We start from the raw sequence: 20,993 nt of genomic DNA, 5'->3' as shown, positions 1-20,993 counted from the left end.
TGCAATAGTTTTCCATTTGTTTTCTCCAAATTTTGGTTACTTAAAATCCCACATCTTCATGTGTGGGGCACCAACATTCTCGACTTAATTTTATTCCCAGGAAGTTATTACTTTTCAAAGATGCTCCCTGGCAAGGAATATGCCTGATATATTTATTTAAAAATACACATTTTTACCCAGTCTCTGGGACCTAAATTTCGGGTCCACAATCCCTGCCTTAGATAGTTTAAAACATCAAACATCATGCACAAAGGTAACCCCAGCGGGACAACTGTCTCATGTTATGCATGGGACTTTCTGTTCTTCTCAGCTAAGCCTGAGCCTTCTCTTTGGGAAGAACATTTATCAAGTTTATGGTTCATTCTGAGCTCTCATGAGTTCCTGTAAGTGGAACTGTTTCTCCTTTTTGCTGTTTCTGTGATGTTCCTCTTTCTATTAAAAGTGCCTTTCAACTGACTCTTATAAAAATCTTCATATTACATGCTAAACAGTAAAAGGAAAGGGACCATGAATCTTTTCCGGTCAGTGGTTGTGAATTTGATTTTGAAATAGGAATATGGATGAAAGGGCCCAAGCATTTGTAGAGATGAGATAAGCAATACACGTCTAGTAGAAACTACTTCCAATTTGGGGTTTTGATTTTTTCCTGGGCTGGTGATATGCTGTCAGTTACTCTTATTGTGCTGGGCAGTGGCAAGAATGAGACACATCCTCCAGTCAGTCACACCACCACAAAGGTGGACAACCATTCTGCACCCAGCCAACCACTCCAATTTTTTGTTCTCAAGTGCAGCATTCAATGAATTATATGAGATATTCAACACTATTAAACAGACTTTGTGTTAGATGATTTGACCTAACTGTAGGCTAATGTAAGTGTTCTGAGAACATTTAAAGAAAGCTAGGCTAAACCACCATGTTCAGAGGTCAGGAGTATTAAATACATTTCTATCCAGGACAATTTCAATTTACCGATAGGTTTATCAAGAGGTTAAGACATTGAAGGGCTTCCCAGGTGGCTCAGTGGTACAGAATCCACCTGCCAATGCAGGAGATACAGGAAACAAAGGCTCGATCACTCAGTTTGGAAGATCCCCTGGATAAGGAAATGGCAACCCACTCCAGTATTCTTGCCTGGAAAATCCCACGTACAGGGGAGCCTGGTGAGCTGCAGTCCATGGGTTCACAGAATCAGACACTACTGATCAACTGAGCACACGTGCACAAACACACACACACTCTCAAGGCCATTGAAAGCTGAGGAAGATCTGCCATTGAAATTGACAAGAGATACAAAAGAAATTGAAAATGAGCCAAATGTCATGATTCTACAAGATAGTTGCTTTGAAGCCCTAAGCACTAGAAAAGGGTGCATGCAGTACTCAAATGAAATCAAATTGGATCTAACGCTTGGATATTCAACAAGTTAATAGACTCTAAACAGCCTTCAATCACTAACAGTTCAGTTCAGTTCACTCAGTCATGTCCAACTCTTTGTGACCCCATAGACTGCAGCATGCCAGGCTTCCCTGTCCATCACCAACTTCTGGAGCTTGCTCAAACTCATGTCCATCGAGTCAGTGATGCCATCCAACCATCTTATCCTCTGTCGTCCCCTTCTCTTCCTGCCTTCAATCTTTCCCAGCATCAGGGTCTTTCCAATAAGTCAGTTCTTCACATCAGGTGACCAAAGTATTGGAGTTTCAGTTTCAGCATCAGTCCTTCCAGTGAATATTCAGGACTGATTTCCTTTAGGATTGACTGGTTGGATCTCCTTGCAGTCCAAGGGACTCTCAAGAGTCTTCTCCAACACCACAGTTCAAAAGCATCAATTCGCTCTCAGTCTTTCTTTACATGTTATCCTTTCCTTATGTTAACATGTTACATCAGTAAGTGATTTTTAGTAAAATATAAACTTTCATTATAAGGTGTGTATATATATATATATGACATAATTGATGCATTCATTTCAGCTTAGTTATGCTGCCTAAAACATGAGATTTTTGTACCCCTACCAGGATTTCCTGTGCAATTTTTGTAACCAGAATTACAGTGACAGAAAGCAATGAAAGAACTCAGGAGAGGCATGTATTGTAAACAGAACCATATGTTATTACAAACCCTTCAATAATCATTCTCTTTCCTTTCCCTGGAAAGTTTCCCAGGTGGCTCAGTGGTAAAGAATCTGCCTGCAGTGCAGGAGACACAGGAGACGGGTTCAATCCCTGGGCCAGGAAGATCCCCTGGAGAAGGAAATGGCAACCCACTCCAGTATTCTTGCCTGGAGAATCCCAGAGACAGAGAGCCTGGTGGGCTTACAGTCATAGGGTCACAGAGTCGAACACAACTGAAACAATTTAGCACACAGCACAGTAAGAAGAAAATTACTTTTTAAACCAAACTAGAAAAAGATAAATGTAAAATAGAACACTGTCAGATGAAAAAAACATCATATTGTATTTATGAAACTCTAAAAGTCAGAAAGCTCATTCAGAAATTCTTAGAATCAAAAATAAGGAGTTAAGACAAATTCAAATCGGCAATATTCTTTTTCACTTAATACCCTTGAAAATCTTATCTACTACTTTTTAGGCATCACATTCACCAAATTAATTTTTTAAAATTCAGCAGCAGTCTTTTGAATACCAGGAGACAAAGGACTGTATTGTGATCTTCAGTGTTGATCCTTGCTCACTCAATAGTCCAGGTCTTCTCAAGCTGGCTGAACTAAAGACACAAATAAAATAATGTTACTTTTCTCTTCATATGCACGTGCACACATGTAGAGGACTTACATTATAATTTAATATAATGTATTCTATTACCTCTGTCTCTCACATACGCACACTCATTTGCTCACTTACTCACATATATTAAAAGCCATACTACTTTCCTAAACAGAAAACTTAAAGGCAATGATCTTCAAACTTCAGTGTGCTTAAGCATTATTTCTACTCCAGAGAATTACAGTACAGAAAGGCCATTTTGAAATGCACCCTAGTGTGATTCTGAAGCAGTGACTTAGTAGTGATTACTCTTTAAGGAAAAAGTAGTTTGTTATTTATTTATTATTTGTTATTATTTATTTATGAGATCAATATCATTTATCAGAATAATACTCATAGGTTTGACGTTACTAACCAAAAGTCATTCATAGTCCTCAGTTTACAATCTGTTAGAATTTTTAATTGTTTCTTTACTTGTACACACATGACAGTTTTATAAATGCAAAGACTATGTTTAGTTGTATTCAGTAATGTGAACACAAAAGTGGAATGATGTTATTAAATTTTAAGCACAATTTTTTCTTTTTTAGCTGGCTGCACCATAATTTTTCCAGCCACTGCTACCCCACTGATTGGCATTCATTTTGTTTCTAGCTTTGGGGCAGTACTAAAAAGGCTGTTAAAAGGAATTCTTGTATATTTGTTCTTATATATTAATAGCTTTATCTGTATGAAAGAAATTTTTAGGGGTAGATTGTTGGGTCAAAAGATCTGGGAAGCATTTTTTTTTCAAATTAATAAAAGTTTCTAAGTTTCTCTCTCATAAGGCTACTACACCTCTTGTTTCCAACAGCAACATTTGAAATTACATTTTTCTCTGTATTCCCACCAACAAGAAACATTGGTGCTGCTTTAAGTATTTGTTGGTCTGATTTATATAAAGAACAGCTCATTGTTAATCATACTTTGAATTGCCAAGACATACTGTGAGCATTTTAAAATTATTTAATAGTGATTTATAATTCACTTTGTGAGAATTGCTTTTTTCAATTCTTTGCCCAATGATTTATTACATGCTTTGTCTTAACAATTGCTTTTTATATAGCTGCTGCTTAGTTGCTAAGTTGTGTCCGACTCTTCACAACCACATGGACTGTAGCCTGCCATGCTCCTCTGTCCATGGGATTTCCCAGGCAAGAATACTGGAGTGGGTTGCCATTTCCTTCTCCAGGGGATCTTCCCAACCCAGAGATTAACTCGAGTCTCCTGCTTAGCCGGTGGATTCTCTACTACTGAGCCACCTGAGAAGCCTTTTATATATATAGTATGATACTATATATGTATATGGTATACATATATTAACACTTTACCTTGTATACAGTTTATGACAACTCTATGTTTATGTGTCTATAAGCATGATATTAACATTTTACATTTACATACTTTTAAGAAGTCTAACTTTTATTCTTTGTCTCACTCCGTATTTCTCATACGCCATATAAAATATCTCTACAAAAACCCATACTTCTGCTATATATCATTCCAGAGGAATAGTCCTCCCAAAACTGTTTAACAAAATAGAAAATGTACCCACTAATTCATTTCACCATCTTTTCTTTTTTATGTATAACAAAAAATTTCTTGCCTTATTCACTCTTTTCTTTGGTTCCATTTTTCTTATGAAAACAAATTATAAAAGCAAATCTGATTATATCTTGCCTAAACTTAATCTTTCAAAGCCCACCATCTCCCCAACAGTCACTGAAATAAAATATGAACAGGAAACACAACAGATAAGACCATTTGTTATTGGGCTCTATGCAGCCTTTCCTGTCTAGACACTCATCACATCCCTCCCCTGACACGGCCTCTCCGTACACCCACACAGAAACTGTGAGATCTTTCATCAAATAGCCATGTCTTTGTCAATAGTATATTTTATCTCTGCATCTTCAGTGCTCAGGACACCACTTGTCACCAAACATACTTTCAATATGTTTTGAATGAAAAGCTTACCACTCCCCAAATGTGTGATTCTCTTTTATGCCACATTTTAAAATTTATTTTTATTGGAGTATAGTTGTTTTACAATGTTGTGATTGTTTCTATCATACAGTGAATCAGCTTTATGTAGACACATATCCCTCCCCCTTTTTTTTTATTTCCTTCCCATTTAGGTCACCACAGAGCACTGAGCAGAGTTCCCTGGGCTATACAGTCAGTTCTCATTATTCACTTTATACATGGCATCAATAGTGTATATAGGTCAATCCCAATTTCCCAATTCATCCCACCCTCCTTTCCTTGCTCCCCCCGACATGCCACACTTTGTACATGCCATATCCTTTCCCTAGAATGGCCCATCTTTCAGTCACCAGATGTTAAACTTGATCATCACATCTTTGCAATCTCTCCAAACTCTTAGGCAAGCTTTCCATATGCATGTAGTATCTTTGGGGGAAAAATATCAATAACCTCAGATATGCAGATGACACCACCCTTATGGCAGAAAGTGAAGAAGAACTAAAAAGCCTCTTGATGAAAGTGAAAGAGGAGAGTGGAAAAGTTGGCTTAAAGCTCAACATTCAGAAAATGAAGATCATGGCATCCAGTCTCATCACTTCATGGGAAATAGATGGGAAAACAGTGGAAACAGTGTCAGACTTTATTATGGCGGGCTCCAAAATCACTGCAGATGGTGACTGCAGCCATGAAATTAAAAGATGCTTACTCCTTGGAAGAAAAGTTATGACCAAACTAGACAGTATATTCAAAAGCAAAGATATTACTTTGCCAACTAAGGTCCATCTAGTCAATGCTATGGTTTTTCCAGTAGTCATGTATGGTTGTGAGAGTTGGACTGTGAAGAAGGCTGAGCGCCGAAGAATTGATGCTTTTGAACTGTGGTGTTGGAGAAGACTCTTGAGAGTCCCTTGGACTGCAAGGAGATCCAACCAGTCCATTCTGAAGGAGATCAGCCCTGGGATTTCTTTGGAAGGAGTGATGCTAAAGCTGAAACTCCAGTACTTTGGCCACCTCATGCGAAGAGTTGACTCATTGGAAAAGACTCTGATGCTGGAAGGGATTGGGGTCAGGAGGAGAAGGGGACGACCGAGGATGAGATGGCTGGATGGCATCGCTGACTTGATGGACGTGAGTCTGAGTAAACTCCAGGAGATGGTGATGGACAGGGAGGCGTGGCATGCTGCGATTCATGGGGTCGCAAAGGGTCGGACACGACTGAGCGACTGAACTGAACTGATAGTATCTTTTACTATCTTTATCCTAGCATGCATTATACACCTGTAGACATGTCTTGTCTCTTTTCTGAAATGACTCCTACAATATCTTTAGAAGAGTTATTCTTATTTACTTCCCCAGCTTCTCCTTAGCAACGTAATAAACCACTGTTATTGCTTAAGATATCTGTAACTAAGGGACGGACAAGAGTCATTTATAAAAATTTGTTGCAGGGACTTCCATGGTGGCATCATGGATAAGAATCCGCCTGTCCATGCAGGGGACATGGGTTCCATCCCTGATCTGGGAAGATCCCACATCCTATGGAGCAGCTAAGCCCACTTGCCACAACCACTGAGCCCACATGCTGCAACTACTGAAGCCTGCGCTTCCTAGAGCCTGAGCTCTGCAACAAGAGAAGCCCCCACAGTGAGAAGCTGTGTACTGCAATGAAGAGTAGCCCCCACTTCCGGCAACTAGAGAAAGCCTGCGCAAAGCAACGAAGACTCAACACAGCCAAAAATACATCAATAAATAAAATTAATTTCTTTAAAAACTGTTGCATATTCTGAATATGGATATACATACAACATAAACATACACGGACATACATATGTATATACATTCTTTCTTTCTTCTTAATACCAGAGGCATTCTCAAAAGGAACACAACTGCTTTGAACAACGATGAATAAATTCTTCTTACCTCACCAGGTTACAATTCCCTTTCTCTTGTTCATTGTACGTCAAAGTGATCTTCTTTTTCATCCAAAAATAGAAAGAGATTTAGACACAGAAATTAGTCCAGCATCATTAAAACCATCTTACCCATTGGAATTTTCTGAAAGGAAGAAAATAATTACTGGGAAATAAATCAGACCTCCCCTCATGTGCCTCAGAAGCTCTTTGAACATTTAAAAACACTGTTCACAATTAAGAAGGCAAACAATGTCAATTAAGAGGCACGGAAAGTCTTTCCCCTGTCTTATATATATTCCTTTGAGTTAGTTTTGGAAAATACCAATTCCTTTTCACTAAAGAAGTGAGGCAGATCCCTCTCAGATGGTAAGGAATACTGAGAAGGCATTGAGTCTTCATAAAGTGGATATTGGGGTTTTTAAAGATGTTTATTATTATTGTATTGTATTGTATTGCATTGTATTTTTTAGCCACAGGGCATGCAGGATATTAGTTCTGGGATCAAATACATGCCCCCTGCTGTGGAAGCACAGAGTCTTAACCACTGGACAACCAGGGAAGTCCTTGGGATATTTTTTGCAACCCAGCAGAGTTATGCCTCCTAGAGGCAGAATTGGTGCTCTGGTGCTAAACAGAAGTCAGAGAATAAGGAAAGAAGCTTAATGTAATGGGAAATAAGGCTAGTCCCATGAATAGGAATGGCTTCTGATGGGATAAAGACACAGAAAGCTTAAACTTTCAGAAAAATGTAAGTTAGAGAAAGGAACATAGCAGAAAGGGGAAATGGAAGAAATTATGAAAGAGGTATGAAATGTTTAATCTTTCAAAGGTTAGTTTCTATTTTAATATAAAGATGTGCAAGTCACAATATCCTACAATGCAGTTCCTCTGTCAGAAATTATCATGGACCTCTTAATTACAATCTTCATGATTGTAATTTCTATGAATAATGAATACTTATTCATTATTAAATATTCAATAATGAAAATTTCTAAGAAAAATGCTTAGTTCATTCCTGCTTTTCTTCCTTTTGTGCATCACAGGCTTCTTATTTTGTTTGAGATTTCTTGCCACTACTATGTGAAGTAGAATGCCTCTCAGCCTCAGCTGCAGTTACCGGTCTGAACCCCAGAGCTATGGACCCTCTAAGAATCCACAGACCTGAGGAATTATGTAGGTCCAGATCATCTGCTTTCAGGCAAGAATTCATCTCCCGGTATTGAATTTCGTGGACAGAGTTCTCTCCTCTTGAGGAAACTGACAAAAGAGGTGGTAGGTTAGGAGTCAGGGGGGCATAATAAAACTTTCCCTCCCTATGTGTTCTTGTTCTCAGCAGTGTAAACACACCCAATCATCACCTAAGCCCTTGTCTTGTTTTCATTCTGTTCTACTACCAAGCTTCATGAAACTAACCCAGGTGTCCAACTGCCATCTTATTACTACCCAGTTTCTTCTCCCAAGGCAGCCAGCATTCTTCCATAATTCACTGGAGATTTGTCTAAAATCTTTATAAAACCTATCCTTTCCTGTTCATTCTCACTATAAAGTCTTTTTCATCTTTCATCTCAACTATTTCAAAATCCTATCTTAGTCAATAACGTGTCAGATGTCCAAACAGAACTTTCTAAGAGCCTGCCTGAATACTCTGTCCACTATACCATACTTTTTAATGACTGTTAATCTTCTTACTGGGAAATACAGAACTTCACTGCTTGTTTCTTCCCCTTTCTTCAGCCTCATCAGGAACTTCTGTCCTTGAACTCACGTTTTACTTACCCCCACCAAATCACCAAATGTGCCATCTTTTAAGCTTCTCTACAGTTGTAAATATTTTTTTTCTCTCCCTGAAATGCACTCCTAAGTTCTTTGCTCTATATCTTCAAAATTTGTCTCAAAATCTCCTAGAAGCCTCCGATACTCCCTTTTCAGTTAATTAATGTATTTTCTGGGCCCCCTTTGTTCTTTATTCATGTTACTATATAATAATACATTGCAACGTATTTGTTTACATATATCTCTCTTTCACTAGACTGGAAATTACATAAAGACAGAACATTGGGTTATCCATGTCTGAGTCATCTTCAGAACCTAGCATGTTGCTTAACAGAACAGTAAATTTAGTAATAAGTATAGAGTAAGAGCAAATAATGTTTGGGCAATAAAGGATTCATGTATCACACAAGCATACACATTCTAAACGACCGATTCTGTAACATCCAATTAAAGATGTAGATAGACTATTTGCTGTTGTTTTTAGTTGCTAAGTCATACCTGACTCTTGCAACTCCATGGACTATAGCTTGCTGGGCTCCTCTGTCCATTGAATTTTCCAGGCAAGAATATTGGAGTGGATTGCGTTTCCCTCTCCAGGGGATCTTCCTGACCCAGGGACTGAACCCTAGTCTCCTGCATTGGCAGGCAGATTCTTTACCACTGAGCCACCAGGGAAGCCCATAGCTACATTATAATAATCATCAATACAAGCAGTATCCCTTTTCTTCTCTAAATTTTTGTTTCTTCTTTTGGGGAAACTGTTTAAATCTCTTCTAGGTTTCCTCTTTGTGGCCATTTGATACTTGAATCTAATTTTGTTGTTGCTGTTGTATTATTCCAAGAAATTTCTTATGCCATAGAAATGTTAGAGACACGATAATTTGGCTCAGACCTGCAAGTCGCTGTCTCTGTCTTCGCTTCTGAATCCACAAGAGGGCTGCGATGAGAAAGGCCAACAGAATGACCCCAAGGACTCCGAGTACAACAGTGGATGAGTGACCTGAGCACAGGGAAGCACAAGAGGTAATAACATCTTAGTTACAAGACCTAGGTCCCCAGTTACTATCCTTTTCTAGGTCAACTACAGGATTGCTGAAGTGAATTTCAGCTTCTTAGAGCTTCTGACCCAGAACATCTTAATAAGAGGGTTTCTAAATAATGCAGACAATCGGTCCCATGCTCAGAAACCCCTTGATATACCTGCAGCCTTTAGTGATCCTTTGCTTTCTGCAATTTCTGTAGGAGGAAAGAGGAGAGACTCAATTCTGGGAGTTACATACACAACAGTCATGTCTGTTTCCTGTCTGGGGATTTAGCCTCTCAATCAAGTAAACTACTTCTTCCCACCCAAAACTAGAGACCCCTACTTTTTCCTCCCTCTGCACACGGACACATGCAAGCTAAATGCTTTTCCTCAGTGAAAGTCACTCAGGCGTGTCTGACTCTTTGCGATCCCAAGGACTGTAGATCGCCAGGCTCCTCTGTCCAAGGAATTCTCCAGGCAAGAATACTGGAGTGGGTTGCTCTTCCCAACCCGGGGTTCAAATCCAGGTGTCCTACATTGCAGGCGGATTCTTTACCATCTGAAGACCAATGTATAACAACACGCAGGATTCTCTCCCCACCAGGTCGCTGGGTTGGTACTTCCGGTCCTTACACAATGCACTTCCCCGCCCATCCTCTCCTCGCTGCCTCCGCTGGAGATTCCAGACCCCTTGAGCTCACCTGAGCACTTCACAGAGGCATCCTCCTTGTGCCCGCAGTCACTGTGTCCCCAGTATCTGGCAGGACAATCCCACAGGGAAGACTCATTGCCCTTGCACTTCACTTCATTGAGCCATATGGGCCCAGTTCCCTGGCCGAACGCTGCCTCTTTTCCTGCCTCCAGAGCTAAGCCACAGCCCAGCTGGCGACACACCACCTGGGCATCTTTAAGGTCCCAGGAGTCGTCACACACTGTGCCCCAGGAGCCTCCGTGCCAGACCTCCACGCGTCCAGAACAATTAGTGGTTCCTTCCTGAAGCCTTATTTTATCTGAAAAATCAGAGACATCTTGATCATTTCTGAGACAATAAAAGCTCCCAGGAGGTCACAGGAGAAAAGAAAATTTTGAAATTCTTTTTTAAAAATCTGTTTTAAAAGATTTTTAAAAAATCTGTTTGGGGAACAAGTGTATACCTGTGGTGGATTCATGTTGATGTATGGCAAAACCAATACAATATTGTAAAGTAATTAACCTCCAATTAAAATAAATAAATTTATATAAAAAATAAATAAAGAGAGAAAAAAATTCTGCTTGCTTATTGAATGTGCATTTGGAATTTTACAACATTTATCTCATGGAAGTGCATGTCCTTCCAACAAACTGGGTGTATTAAATATTTCATCCTGGACATTAGAACGTTAGTGTAACTTAGTAAATGTCAATGAGATAAAGTTAGCATTGTAAATGTATTAGGTTGGTCAAAAATTTTGTTCCATAGTTATAGACAAATGAACTTTTTGGCCAACTCAGTATAAATCCTCTCAAACAACCAGATAAATAGAAATCTTTCAGCTTAAGAATGTGTAGAATAGGGAAATAACTCAGGATTGATCTTTCTGACTGCCTCTCTCCTTGTATTGAGTGTAACAAGATATTATTTGAAAGAAAAATGGAGCAACTCAATAGTCAAATACTTAATTATATATTCTCTGATCCTAATTTGTTCACAGAGAAAGCACAACTGAGTAAAACTTTTGAGAAGGCCATCAGAGTATGATCATCTTTGAGAAAATGGTCACTGATCCTGAGTATCCAAAGGACAAATTAAATAAAATCAGTTACATCACCCAGGTAGAATAAGGGTTAACCAAACCTTACTCATTCTCACTGAGTTAGATCAGGAGATGAGAGTGGGGCAACAGAATGAGATTGTCATACAGGCCCACAGATACTCACCAGCACATGTGATCCAGGTCTCCTCTGAGGGGCTGGCCAGTCTCCTCTTCCACGGAGATGATGGGCACTGCCATAAGGTTTCCGGTCCCTTAGGACACTGGACATTGTCCACCCATATGTACCTGTGCTCCACCTTGTCTGAAGGTGCTGGTCTGATACTCCCTTTGTCCGCACAGCCAAGCTGTCTGCATACCACCCCCACTGTGGTGGCAGACATGTCACTCTTGCCCACGCTGCCCCAAGCTCCACTGTAAAAGACTTCCAGGCGCCCTGCACAGGTCTCGCTGCTGGTGTCACTGACGAGTCTGAGAGACATGAACTCTGGGGTGAAATAAATAGTTAGTAGTTTTGCCTCTTTCCTGAACATCCAGAGGACTCTCTTCATTTACTCTGATATGTGCACGTTTTTAAAAATAGGTCAGTGTGCTTCCCTGGTGGCTCAGATGGTAAAGAATCTGCTTGTAGTGCAGGAGACTGGGGTTCAATCCCTGGGTTGGGAAGACCCCCTGGAGAAGGCAATGGCTACCTATTCTAATATTCTTGCCTGAGAATTTTATGGACAGAGGAGCCTGGCTGGGTACAGCCCATGGGGTTGCAAAGAGGTGGGCATGACTGAGCAAGTAACACTAACATGATCTAACAGGATATGCCATTATTAGAAATTCTTTGGTAACTTCTTGATGATTTGGCACAGTCAGCAAAAACAAGACCAGGAACTGACTGTGGCTCAGATCATGAACTACTGATTGCCAAATTCAGACTGAAATTGAAGAAAGTAGGGAAAACCGCTAGACCATTCAGGTATGACCTAAATCAAATCCTTTATGATTATACAGTGGAAGTAAGAAATAGATTTAAGGGACTAGATCTGATACAGTGGCTGATGAACTATGGACAGAAGTTTGTGACATTGTACAGGAGACAGGGATCAAGATCATCCCCATGGAAAAGAAATGTGAAAAGGTAAAATGGCTGTCTGAGGAGGCCTTACAAATAGCTGTGAAAAGAAGAGAAGCGAAAAGCAAAGGAGAAAAGGAAAGATATAAGCATCTGAATGCAGAGTTCCAAAGAATAGCAAGAAGAGATAAGAAAGCCTTCCTCAGTGATCAATGCAAAGAAATAGAGGAAAACAACCGACCGGGAAAGACTAGAGATCTCTTCAAGAAAATTAGAGATACCAAGGGAACATTTCATGCAAAGATGGGCTCAATAAAGGACAGAAATGGTAGGGACCTAACAGAAGCAGAAGATAATAAGAAGAGGTGGCAAGAATACACGGAAGAACTGTACAAAAAAGATCTTCATGACCCAGATAATCATGATGATGTGATCACTAATCTAGAGCCAGACATCTCGGAATGTGAAGTCAAGTGGGACTTAGAAAGCATCACTACGAACAAAGCTAGTGGAGGTGATGGAATTCCAGTTGAGCTTTTTCAAATCCTGAAAGATGATGCTATGAAAGTGCTGCACTCAATATGCCAGCAAGTTTAAAAAACTCAGCAGTGGCCACAGGACTGGAAAAGGTCAGTTTTCATTCCAATCCCAAAGAAAGGCAATGCCAAACAATGCTCAAACTACCGCACAATTGCACTCATCTCACATGCTAGTAAAGTAATGTTCAAAATTCTCCAAGCCAGACTTCAGCAATACGTGAACCGTGAACTCCCTGTTGTTCAAGTTGGTTTTAGAAAAGGCAGAGGAACCAGAGATCAAATTGCCAACATCCACTGGATCATGGAAAAAGCAAGAGAGTTCCAGAAAAACATCTATTTCTGCTTTATTGACTATGCCAAAGCCTTTGACTGTGTGGATCACAAGAAACTGTGGAAAATTCTGAAAGAGATGGGAACACCAGACCACCTAACCTGCCTCTTGAGAAACCGGTCAGGAAGCAACAGTTAGAACTGGACATGGAACAACAGATTGGTTCCAAATAGGAAAAGGAGTACATCAAGGCTGTATATTGTCACCCTGCTTATATAACTTCTATGCAGTGTACATCATGAGAAACGCTGGACTGGAAGAAATACAAGCTGGAATCAAGATTGCCAGGAGAAATATCAATAACCTCAGATATGCAGATGACACCACCCTTATGGCAGAAAGTGAAGAGGAGCTAAAAAGCCTCTTAATGAAAGTGAAAGAGGAGAGTGAAAAAGTTGTCTTAAAGCTCAACATTCAGAAAATGAAGATCATGGCATCTGGTCCCATCACTTCATGGGAAATAGATGGGGAAACAGTGGAAACAGTGTCAGACTTTATTTTGGGGGGGCTCCAAAATCACTGCAGATGATGACTGCAGCCTTGAAATTAAAAGATGGTTACTCCTTGGAAGAAAAGTTATGACCAACCTAGATAGTATATTCAAAAGCAGAGACATTACTTTGCCGACTAAGGTCTGTCTAGTTAAGGCTATGGTTTTTCCTGTGGTAGTGTATGGATGTGAGAGTTGGACTGTGAAGAAGGCTGAGCGCCGAAGAATTGATGCTTTTGAACTGTGGTATTGGAGAAGACTCCTGAGAGTCTCTTGGACTGCAAGTAGATCCAACCAGTCCATTCTGAAGGAGATCAACCCTGGGATTTCTTTGGAAGGAATAATGCTAAAGCTGAAGCTCCAGTACTTTGGCCACTTCATGTGAAAAGTTGACTCATTGGAAAAGACTCTGATGCTGGGAGAGATTGGGGGCAGGAGGAGAAAGGGACGACCCAGGATGAGATGGCTGGATGGCATCACGGACTCGATGGACGTGAGTCTGAGTGAACTCCGGGAGATGGTGATGGACGGGGAGGCCTGGCGTGCTGTGATTTATGGGGTCGCAAAGAGTCGGACACAACTGAGCAACTGAACTGAACTGAACTGAATCATCGTGTGGTACACTGAATCCTTAACCAACATCCAGCACCCTATATGTTTATAAAAGAATTTCTCATTGTTAGTTTTACTGTCATTTTCATGACATGCAAACTCACTTCTGAATTTTCCTCTTTCTGATATCATACTACATACTACCTTGCACGTGTGTGTCTGTGTGCTTAGTTGCTTGGTCATGTCTGACTCTGCAACTCATGGACTGCAACTCATGCAACTCTGCACCTCTGTCCATGAGATTCTTCAGGCAAGAATATTGGAATGGGTAGACATTCCCTTCTCCAGGGAAACTTCCCACCCAGGGATCAAACCCAGGTCTCCAGCATCTTTACTGTCTGAGCCGCCTGAGAAGCCCACGTTGCACATGAGGTAGCACTAACGCATCAGATCCACACTTCCGGCAGCCTGAATGCCACAGCTGTTCCCTCTGAACCTGTAGTTCAAGGAGACTAATGCATCAGATCCACACTTCTGGCAGCCTGAATCTCACAACTGTTCCCTCTGAACCTGTAGTTCAAGGAGTTTGCTCAGGTCAATACCCTCCCTACCACCACCCCACCTCAGCCATTTCTTCCAAAACTGTAACCAGTTGTCATTTTGCAGAACTCACCTGAGCAGATAACTCCTGCATCCTCCTTATGCCTGCAGTTCTGCCGCCCCCAGCCATGGGAATGGCACTGAGAAATGCGAGATTCTTTTCCATTACAGTTCACCTCATCCAGCCAGATGGGCCCTGATCCTTCCCCAAAATGAGCAGAACCCGTGGCATTAATGGCCACACCGCAGCCCAGCTGCCTGCACACCACGTGGGCATCATCCAGGTCCCAGCTGTCATCACAGATGGTGCCCCAGGAGCCCTCATGATAGACCTCTATTCTCCCGGCACAACGCCCACCTCCATTTACCAGGCGAAGCTGTCCACTCCCTGAAAGAGCAAATGAAATAGTGATAAATGCATTTCTGAGGATTTGGAAATTATTCTCATAGATGGGTCACCGATTCTCACCTATGCAAGGAACACCATTTTCTTCCAAAACAACGGAGCTTTTCGGATCTGAAGAAGATGAATTGCATGGATATAGTGTCTGACTCCAATTTCCTGCAAGCACCAAACATTATCCATCACAAGAGATGCAAAAGGATGGAATGAAGTGAAAGTGAAGTCACTCAGTCATGTCCGACTCTTTGCGACCCCATGGACACCAGGCTCCTCCGTCCATGGGATTTTCTAGGCAAGAATACTGGAGTGGGTTGCCTTTCCTTCTCCAGGGAACTTCTCGACCCAGGGATCGAACCCAGGTCTCCTGCATTGTATACAGACACTTTACCGTCTGAGCCACCAGGGAAGCATGGAATGAAGAGAGGAGGTCAATTGGTATGCTAGATGTATGAACTCAGGACAAACATAGCTTTAGAGAAAGGTGTCTGGGTCAACCAGGCTAAGAATGAATCTGATCCTCTGAGAAGGCACATGCGTGCCTGTGCTAAGTTACTCCAGTCGTGACTGACTCTCTGCAACCCCATGGGCTGTGCCCACTAGGCTTCTCATCCGTGGGATTCTCTAGGCAAGAATAGTGGAGTGGATTGCCATGCCTTCCTCCAGGGGATCTCCCTGACCCAGGGAAAACCTGTGTCTCTTATGTCTCCTGCAGCTGGGTTCTTCACCTCTGGCACCCCCTGGGAAGCCTGAGAAGTTACATGGTAAGTCCTAAATGGGATTCTCTGATGGCTCAGATGGTAATGAACCTGTCTGCAAGGGAGGAGACCTGGGTTCAATCCCTGGGTCAGGAATATCCTCTGGGGAAGGGAATGGCTACCCACTCCAGTATTCTTGTCTGGAGATTCTCACGGACAAAGGAGCCTGGTGGGCACAGTCAACGGAGTTGCAAAGAGTCAGACATGACTGAGCGACTGACCCACACACATAAGCTCTATGTAACTATGAGGTCCATGAAAATCAAGTTTACTTTCCACTAAAAAGACAAATGAAGTTAATATTCTGGTACACTTCTCATTATCTCTCAAAGTAGATCATTTCCTTTTATTCCCATTCTTTGCCATAGGTATACCCGCTCCTTTTTGGAAGTATAGTTGATTAATAATGTTGTTAATTCCTGTTAATTCAGCAGTGATTTGGTTATACATATATACATACATACATACATATATACATATATTTTTTAATACTCTTTGGTTTATCATAGAATATTTTTTACTGGATTATAATTGTTTTTTTAATGTTGTGTTAGTTTCTGCTGTACAATAACATGAATCAGCTGCAAGTATACATATATGCCTTCTCTCTTGAGTCTCCCTCCCACACCCCCCATCCCACCCCTCTAGGTCACCACAGAGCAATGAGCTGAGCTCTCTGTGTTAAACAGTATCTTCCCACTAGCTATCTCTTTCACATGTGGTAGTGTATATACATCAATGCTGCTCTCTCAGTTCGTCCCACTCTCTCTTTCCCCGCTTATACCCACTCTTAAGGCACACCACCATGGGAGAGGCTCCTCACTGGCTGCCCTTTATTCTCTTACCTGAGCAGATTACAGAGGCCACTTGCCCTTCAGAACACAGCGATGCACCCAGAGCAGTTACAGGACAATCACCCATGTGCTGTTCTGTCCCAGTGCAGTGGAACATGTGTCTCCAGAGCTGCCCACTGCCTTTCCCAAAAGGTGCTCTTCCTGGGATAGAAGCAGCAACTCCACATTTAAGCTGCTGGCACAAAACGTGAGCATCTTCCATGTCCCAGTGAGAGTTGCAAAGACGTCCCCAGGTCCCAAGAATCTTGACCTCCACTCTTCCTTCACACGGGGTATTTCCACCCACCAAGCGAACTTCTGTGTATCCTGGAAGGAGACAGGGCTTTAACAAGATGTCTGTGACTATCTAACCCTACCCTCTTCACAATGTGGGGACAAAACGAACATGTTGTCTGGGTCTCACTTGAGCAGACTACTCCAACGTCCTTGCTGTGGCTACACGTCCCATCAGGGCGGGGTGCAACAGGGCAGAGTGAAAGATGGGACTCATTGCCCTCACACTGGAATTCTTCAGCCCAGATCTGTCCATTTCCTTCTCCAAAGTGAGCTCCCCCCAGGATGGAAACAACGCTGCCACACTCTAATTCCCTGCACAGCACGTTGGCCGATTCCAGAGAGAAGTCAGAATCACAGATGGTGCCCCAAGTGTCGCCATGCTTCACTTCAACACGACCAGAGCAGGGAATGTCCCCTCCGACTAGTCTGGGTTCCCTGTGGGCTGAAAAATAATATTTTGGTGAGAGAGAACACGATTCCAAGATCTTCTCTCCTGATGGGAGTGAGGCAGGGAGTCAAAAGTGAGAAAGGGAAGCCATTCATTCCTCTTGGATTTTCTGCCTAGAGTTGGGCTTAACAATTTCCAGACCTTCCCATCCTTCACTGGACTACCCTATCAGATAATTATGGAAATTTGATTCATAGAACCCATAATTTCTGGAGCATGATTACTCTATCCATTCAGTATTTTGCCTGTACTATCCATCACTTTGGAGCCCACAGATAATGTGTGTTCATTCTCTCTACATTTTATCTCTATATGCAGCCACTGCAATCTGGAGTCTGCCCCAACCGTTTCAAGTGGTTCTAGGTAAAGACTTTTAATATATCTACTTCCTATTTCCAAAATGAAAAACAGACCTATTCTTTGATATCTGTCACACTTGATACATGAGATACTATTTTTCCCCTGTTTTCTCCTCCTTCCTGCCTGACAGTGCTTTATCAGAACCTGTCACGTGTTCCCCAATCAAAGTTCTGTCCTCAGCTTTCTCATCTCCTCAGTGGACATTTTCTCTCAGCTGCCAGTAAATATGTTTTCATCTATACATTTCTCTTTAAATTTATACTCATAAGCAGATCTATTTGAACATCTGGAATTTAAGGTGTTCCAAATTGAATGAATTACGCACTGATTAGGCCACCGTAGTCTTTATTCAATTAATGGTATCCAGGACCAAATTAGAACCACCTGAAATTGAACCCCTGTGTTTATCTCCTCAGAAATAATGATAATAATGATAGCAATGAAGATTAAGTGAACACCTACTATATATGTATATTTGTATGTGGCATTTTGGGCTTCCCTGGAAGCTCAGTGGTAAAGAATCTGCCTGGAGACTCAGCAGCAGACCCAGGTTCAATCCCTGGGTTGGGAAGATTTCCCGGAGAAGGAAATGGCAAGCCACTCCAGTATTCTGCCTGAGAAATCCCATGGACAGAGGAGTCTAGCAGGCTACAGTCCCTAGGGTCGTAAAGAGTTAGATACAACTTAGCAACTAAACAACAACAACAAATATGGCATCTTAGTATTTACTTAGCAATCATTATTTCATCCTTATTATTGCCTTAGGGTATAATTATTACAGACAAGGAAACTAAAATGCACAGAAGTGAAGCAATTTGCTAAGGTCACACAGCAGGTTAATGAAGGGACAGGGTTTGGAGCCAGGCAGTATACTATAGAGCCTAGACTCTTGACCCTCGCAACACACTGCACATGTGAAAGCCACCTGTACCAGTTGACTGACTCTCCAGCATATTTTTTCTCCATACTTACTGCCACTACTTTGATGTAATTTGTCACCATACATCATGTGGACTTCTGCAATAACTTCCAAAGTGGTCTCCTTGCTTTTAAGTCCTCTTTCCAATAAATTTATGTCACAACCACAAATATTAAATTTCAAATATTTTCACATAATTTCTGTCTTCAAGAGAAGTCAATGTTTCTTTACTGTGTATACAATAACTCATCTTTTCAACAAATGTTATTAAGCACTTACAATGTTTTAGGCATTTGGATGGGCTAAAAAATCTATCACAGAGTTCAGTCTATCAGCAAGGATAGATAATTCTAATACTACTAATAATAATCATAACCACAGTAGCTAACGTACATTGATCACTTGCTGTGCAATTCCCATGAAGGAGTAGATATTACTACCACCGGTTTTTTTTTTTCTTTTTGAGGAAATTGTAGCAGAAAACTTTGGCAGCTTCCCCAATAGCACTCATCTATCCAAATTAAGGAGACATAATAAGCATTATTTTAGCATACTCGAAAAAACTCTATGATGTCACTTTAAAAGCCTTAACATCTATTACTCTGACAATCATACCTGTTACCCCAGTCTAAAGATGTTTTTCAAGCTTCTGTGTCTCTGCAGACACTTTTTGCTCGACTTATATTTCCCAAACTTATGTCTGGGGGACAAAGTTACTTCTTTTCAAGGATGCTCAATTTTTCACTGATTTCTCTCTCCTTCAAGAACACATAATTTGGTAGAAGATATACATGTTCATATAGTGAGTCCAAAACTAGATACATGTTTTAGATGCAAAACTAAGGAAAGAGTTATCAGTTCTATTTGGGCCTTTGTAAGAAAACTATAAAGAGTACTATAAATCTGAACTGAGCTTTGAAAAAAAGATGAGAAGTTTGCCAAGTAAATGATATGTGATATGGCATTTAAAGAATACAGTCATGAGACAGGATGATCTAATTGAGGGATTATGAATAATTTAGTATGGCTGGATTTTAAAAGATAAAGAAAAGACACACCAGCTATATAGCTGAAGAAATGGAGCACAGGCTTTAAGGGCATGCTTTACTAGGTTGAGAGCCACTCATCAAGGTAAGTAAGAGCTTCTTTTAACATTTGTTGTTCAGTCTCTAAGTTGTGTCCAATTCTCAGCAACTCGGAGGTAATTCAAGTTATGCAGAAGATACAACGTATTTCCTTTCATTCATCTTAAAAGAGAGGAAAGAAAGAAGAGGCATATGGAATTGGGCTTTCCAAAAGGCTTAAGTCTTTTAGAGATGCCTGGAGAAGGCAATGGCACCCCACTCCAGTACTCTTGCCTGGAAAATCCCATGGACGGAAGAGCCTGGTGGGCTGCAGTCCATGGGGTCACTAAGAGTCGGACACGACAGCAAGTTCACTTTCACTTTTCAGTTTCCTGCATTGGAGAAGGAAATGGCAACCCACTCCAGTGTTCTTGCCTGGAGAATCCCAGGGACGGGAGAGCCTGGTGGGCTGCCATCTATGGGGTCGCACAGAGTCGGACATGACTGAAGCGACGTAGCAGCAGCAGCAGCAGCTGTCAAATATGACTAATCCTTTTTTTAAATATCACTAATTCTTAAGATCCCTTGACATTACTATCAGCATGACACAGATATACCATCAGCCCTTGCCAATTTCCTAAAATGTTCTAGATCTGATGATATTCTCTATCATAGCAGTATAGAATAACTCAGCCGTGCAAAAATTTCACCACTTATCCATTCAATATGTTTGAAGCAAGTTCCATCCAAATTTGAGTTGAATAACAAACATGTTGCTTTTTAAACAGAGCTAAGACTTTACAGCAAATAATGCCTCTACAACACAGTGACTGGAGTTGAGTTTGATCTTGTTGAATCATTATTTGAGAATGAAATTACTCTAAGATATCATTAACTCTTATTCATATGATCCTATTCCACTTTTCGACAGACCTAAGACTTTGGATAAAAACAGTTTCTTAGATTTTTTCTTTTAACCTCTTGCTCTCTCCAGACTGATCTCAAGCAAATAAAACACAACCAGTGAAAAACAACTTCCCCCTCAAAAAAGCAAAACAAATAGATATCCTCCTATTTCCTTAGTCCTAAAATAGTTGAGACCAAGGCAAAAGAGAAATCCTTCTTCC

At 41.0% G+C, this 20,993-nt stretch overlaps 1 protein-coding gene across 4 annotated transcripts in view; it reads right to left on the bottom strand.

Moving 5' to 3' along the window:
- Positions 1–961: 961 nt before the first annotated feature.
- LOC138437847 (scavenger receptor cysteine-rich type 1 protein M130) overlaps positions 962–20,993 on the bottom strand; it is a 38,457-nt gene continuing 18,425 nt past the window's right edge. Inside the window, exons 7-17 of one of the 4 annotated variants that reach the window (XM_069585813.1) lie at positions 17,203–17,517; positions 16,791–17,105; positions 15,257–15,349; positions 14,861–15,175; positions 11,379–11,699; positions 10,163–10,471; positions 9,638–9,673; positions 9,330–9,437; positions 7,826–7,921; positions 6,672–6,724; positions 962–2,727 (exon numbers count right to left, since the gene is read on the bottom strand). In XM_069585813.1, coding sequence (XP_069441914.1) covers positions 6,702–6,724; positions 7,826–7,921; positions 9,330–9,437; positions 9,638–9,673; positions 10,163–10,471; positions 11,379–11,699; positions 14,861–15,175; positions 15,257–15,349; positions 16,791–17,105; positions 17,203–17,517 — 1,931 coding nt within the window. In that variant the 3' untranslated portion in view covers positions 962–2,727; positions 6,672–6,701. Of the gene's footprint in view, positions 2,728–4,337; positions 5,932–6,671; positions 6,725–7,825; positions 7,922–9,329; positions 9,438–9,637; positions 9,674–10,162; positions 10,472–11,378; positions 11,700–14,860; positions 15,176–15,256; positions 15,350–16,790; positions 17,106–17,202; positions 17,518–20,993 lie in introns of those variants that run through there. The other 3 variants (XM_069585816.1, XM_069585815.1, XM_069585812.1) reach the window with 3 other exon arrangements.

This window comes from Ovis canadensis, chromosome 3 (assembly GCF_042477335.2).
Source record: "Ovis canadensis isolate MfBH-ARS-UI-01 breed Bighorn chromosome 3, ARS-UI_OviCan_v2, whole genome shotgun sequence".
NCBI classification, from domain to species: domain Eukaryota; kingdom Metazoa; phylum Chordata; class Mammalia; order Artiodactyla; family Bovidae; genus Ovis; species Ovis canadensis.
This window is presented reverse-complemented; position numbering and strand designations above follow the sequence as displayed.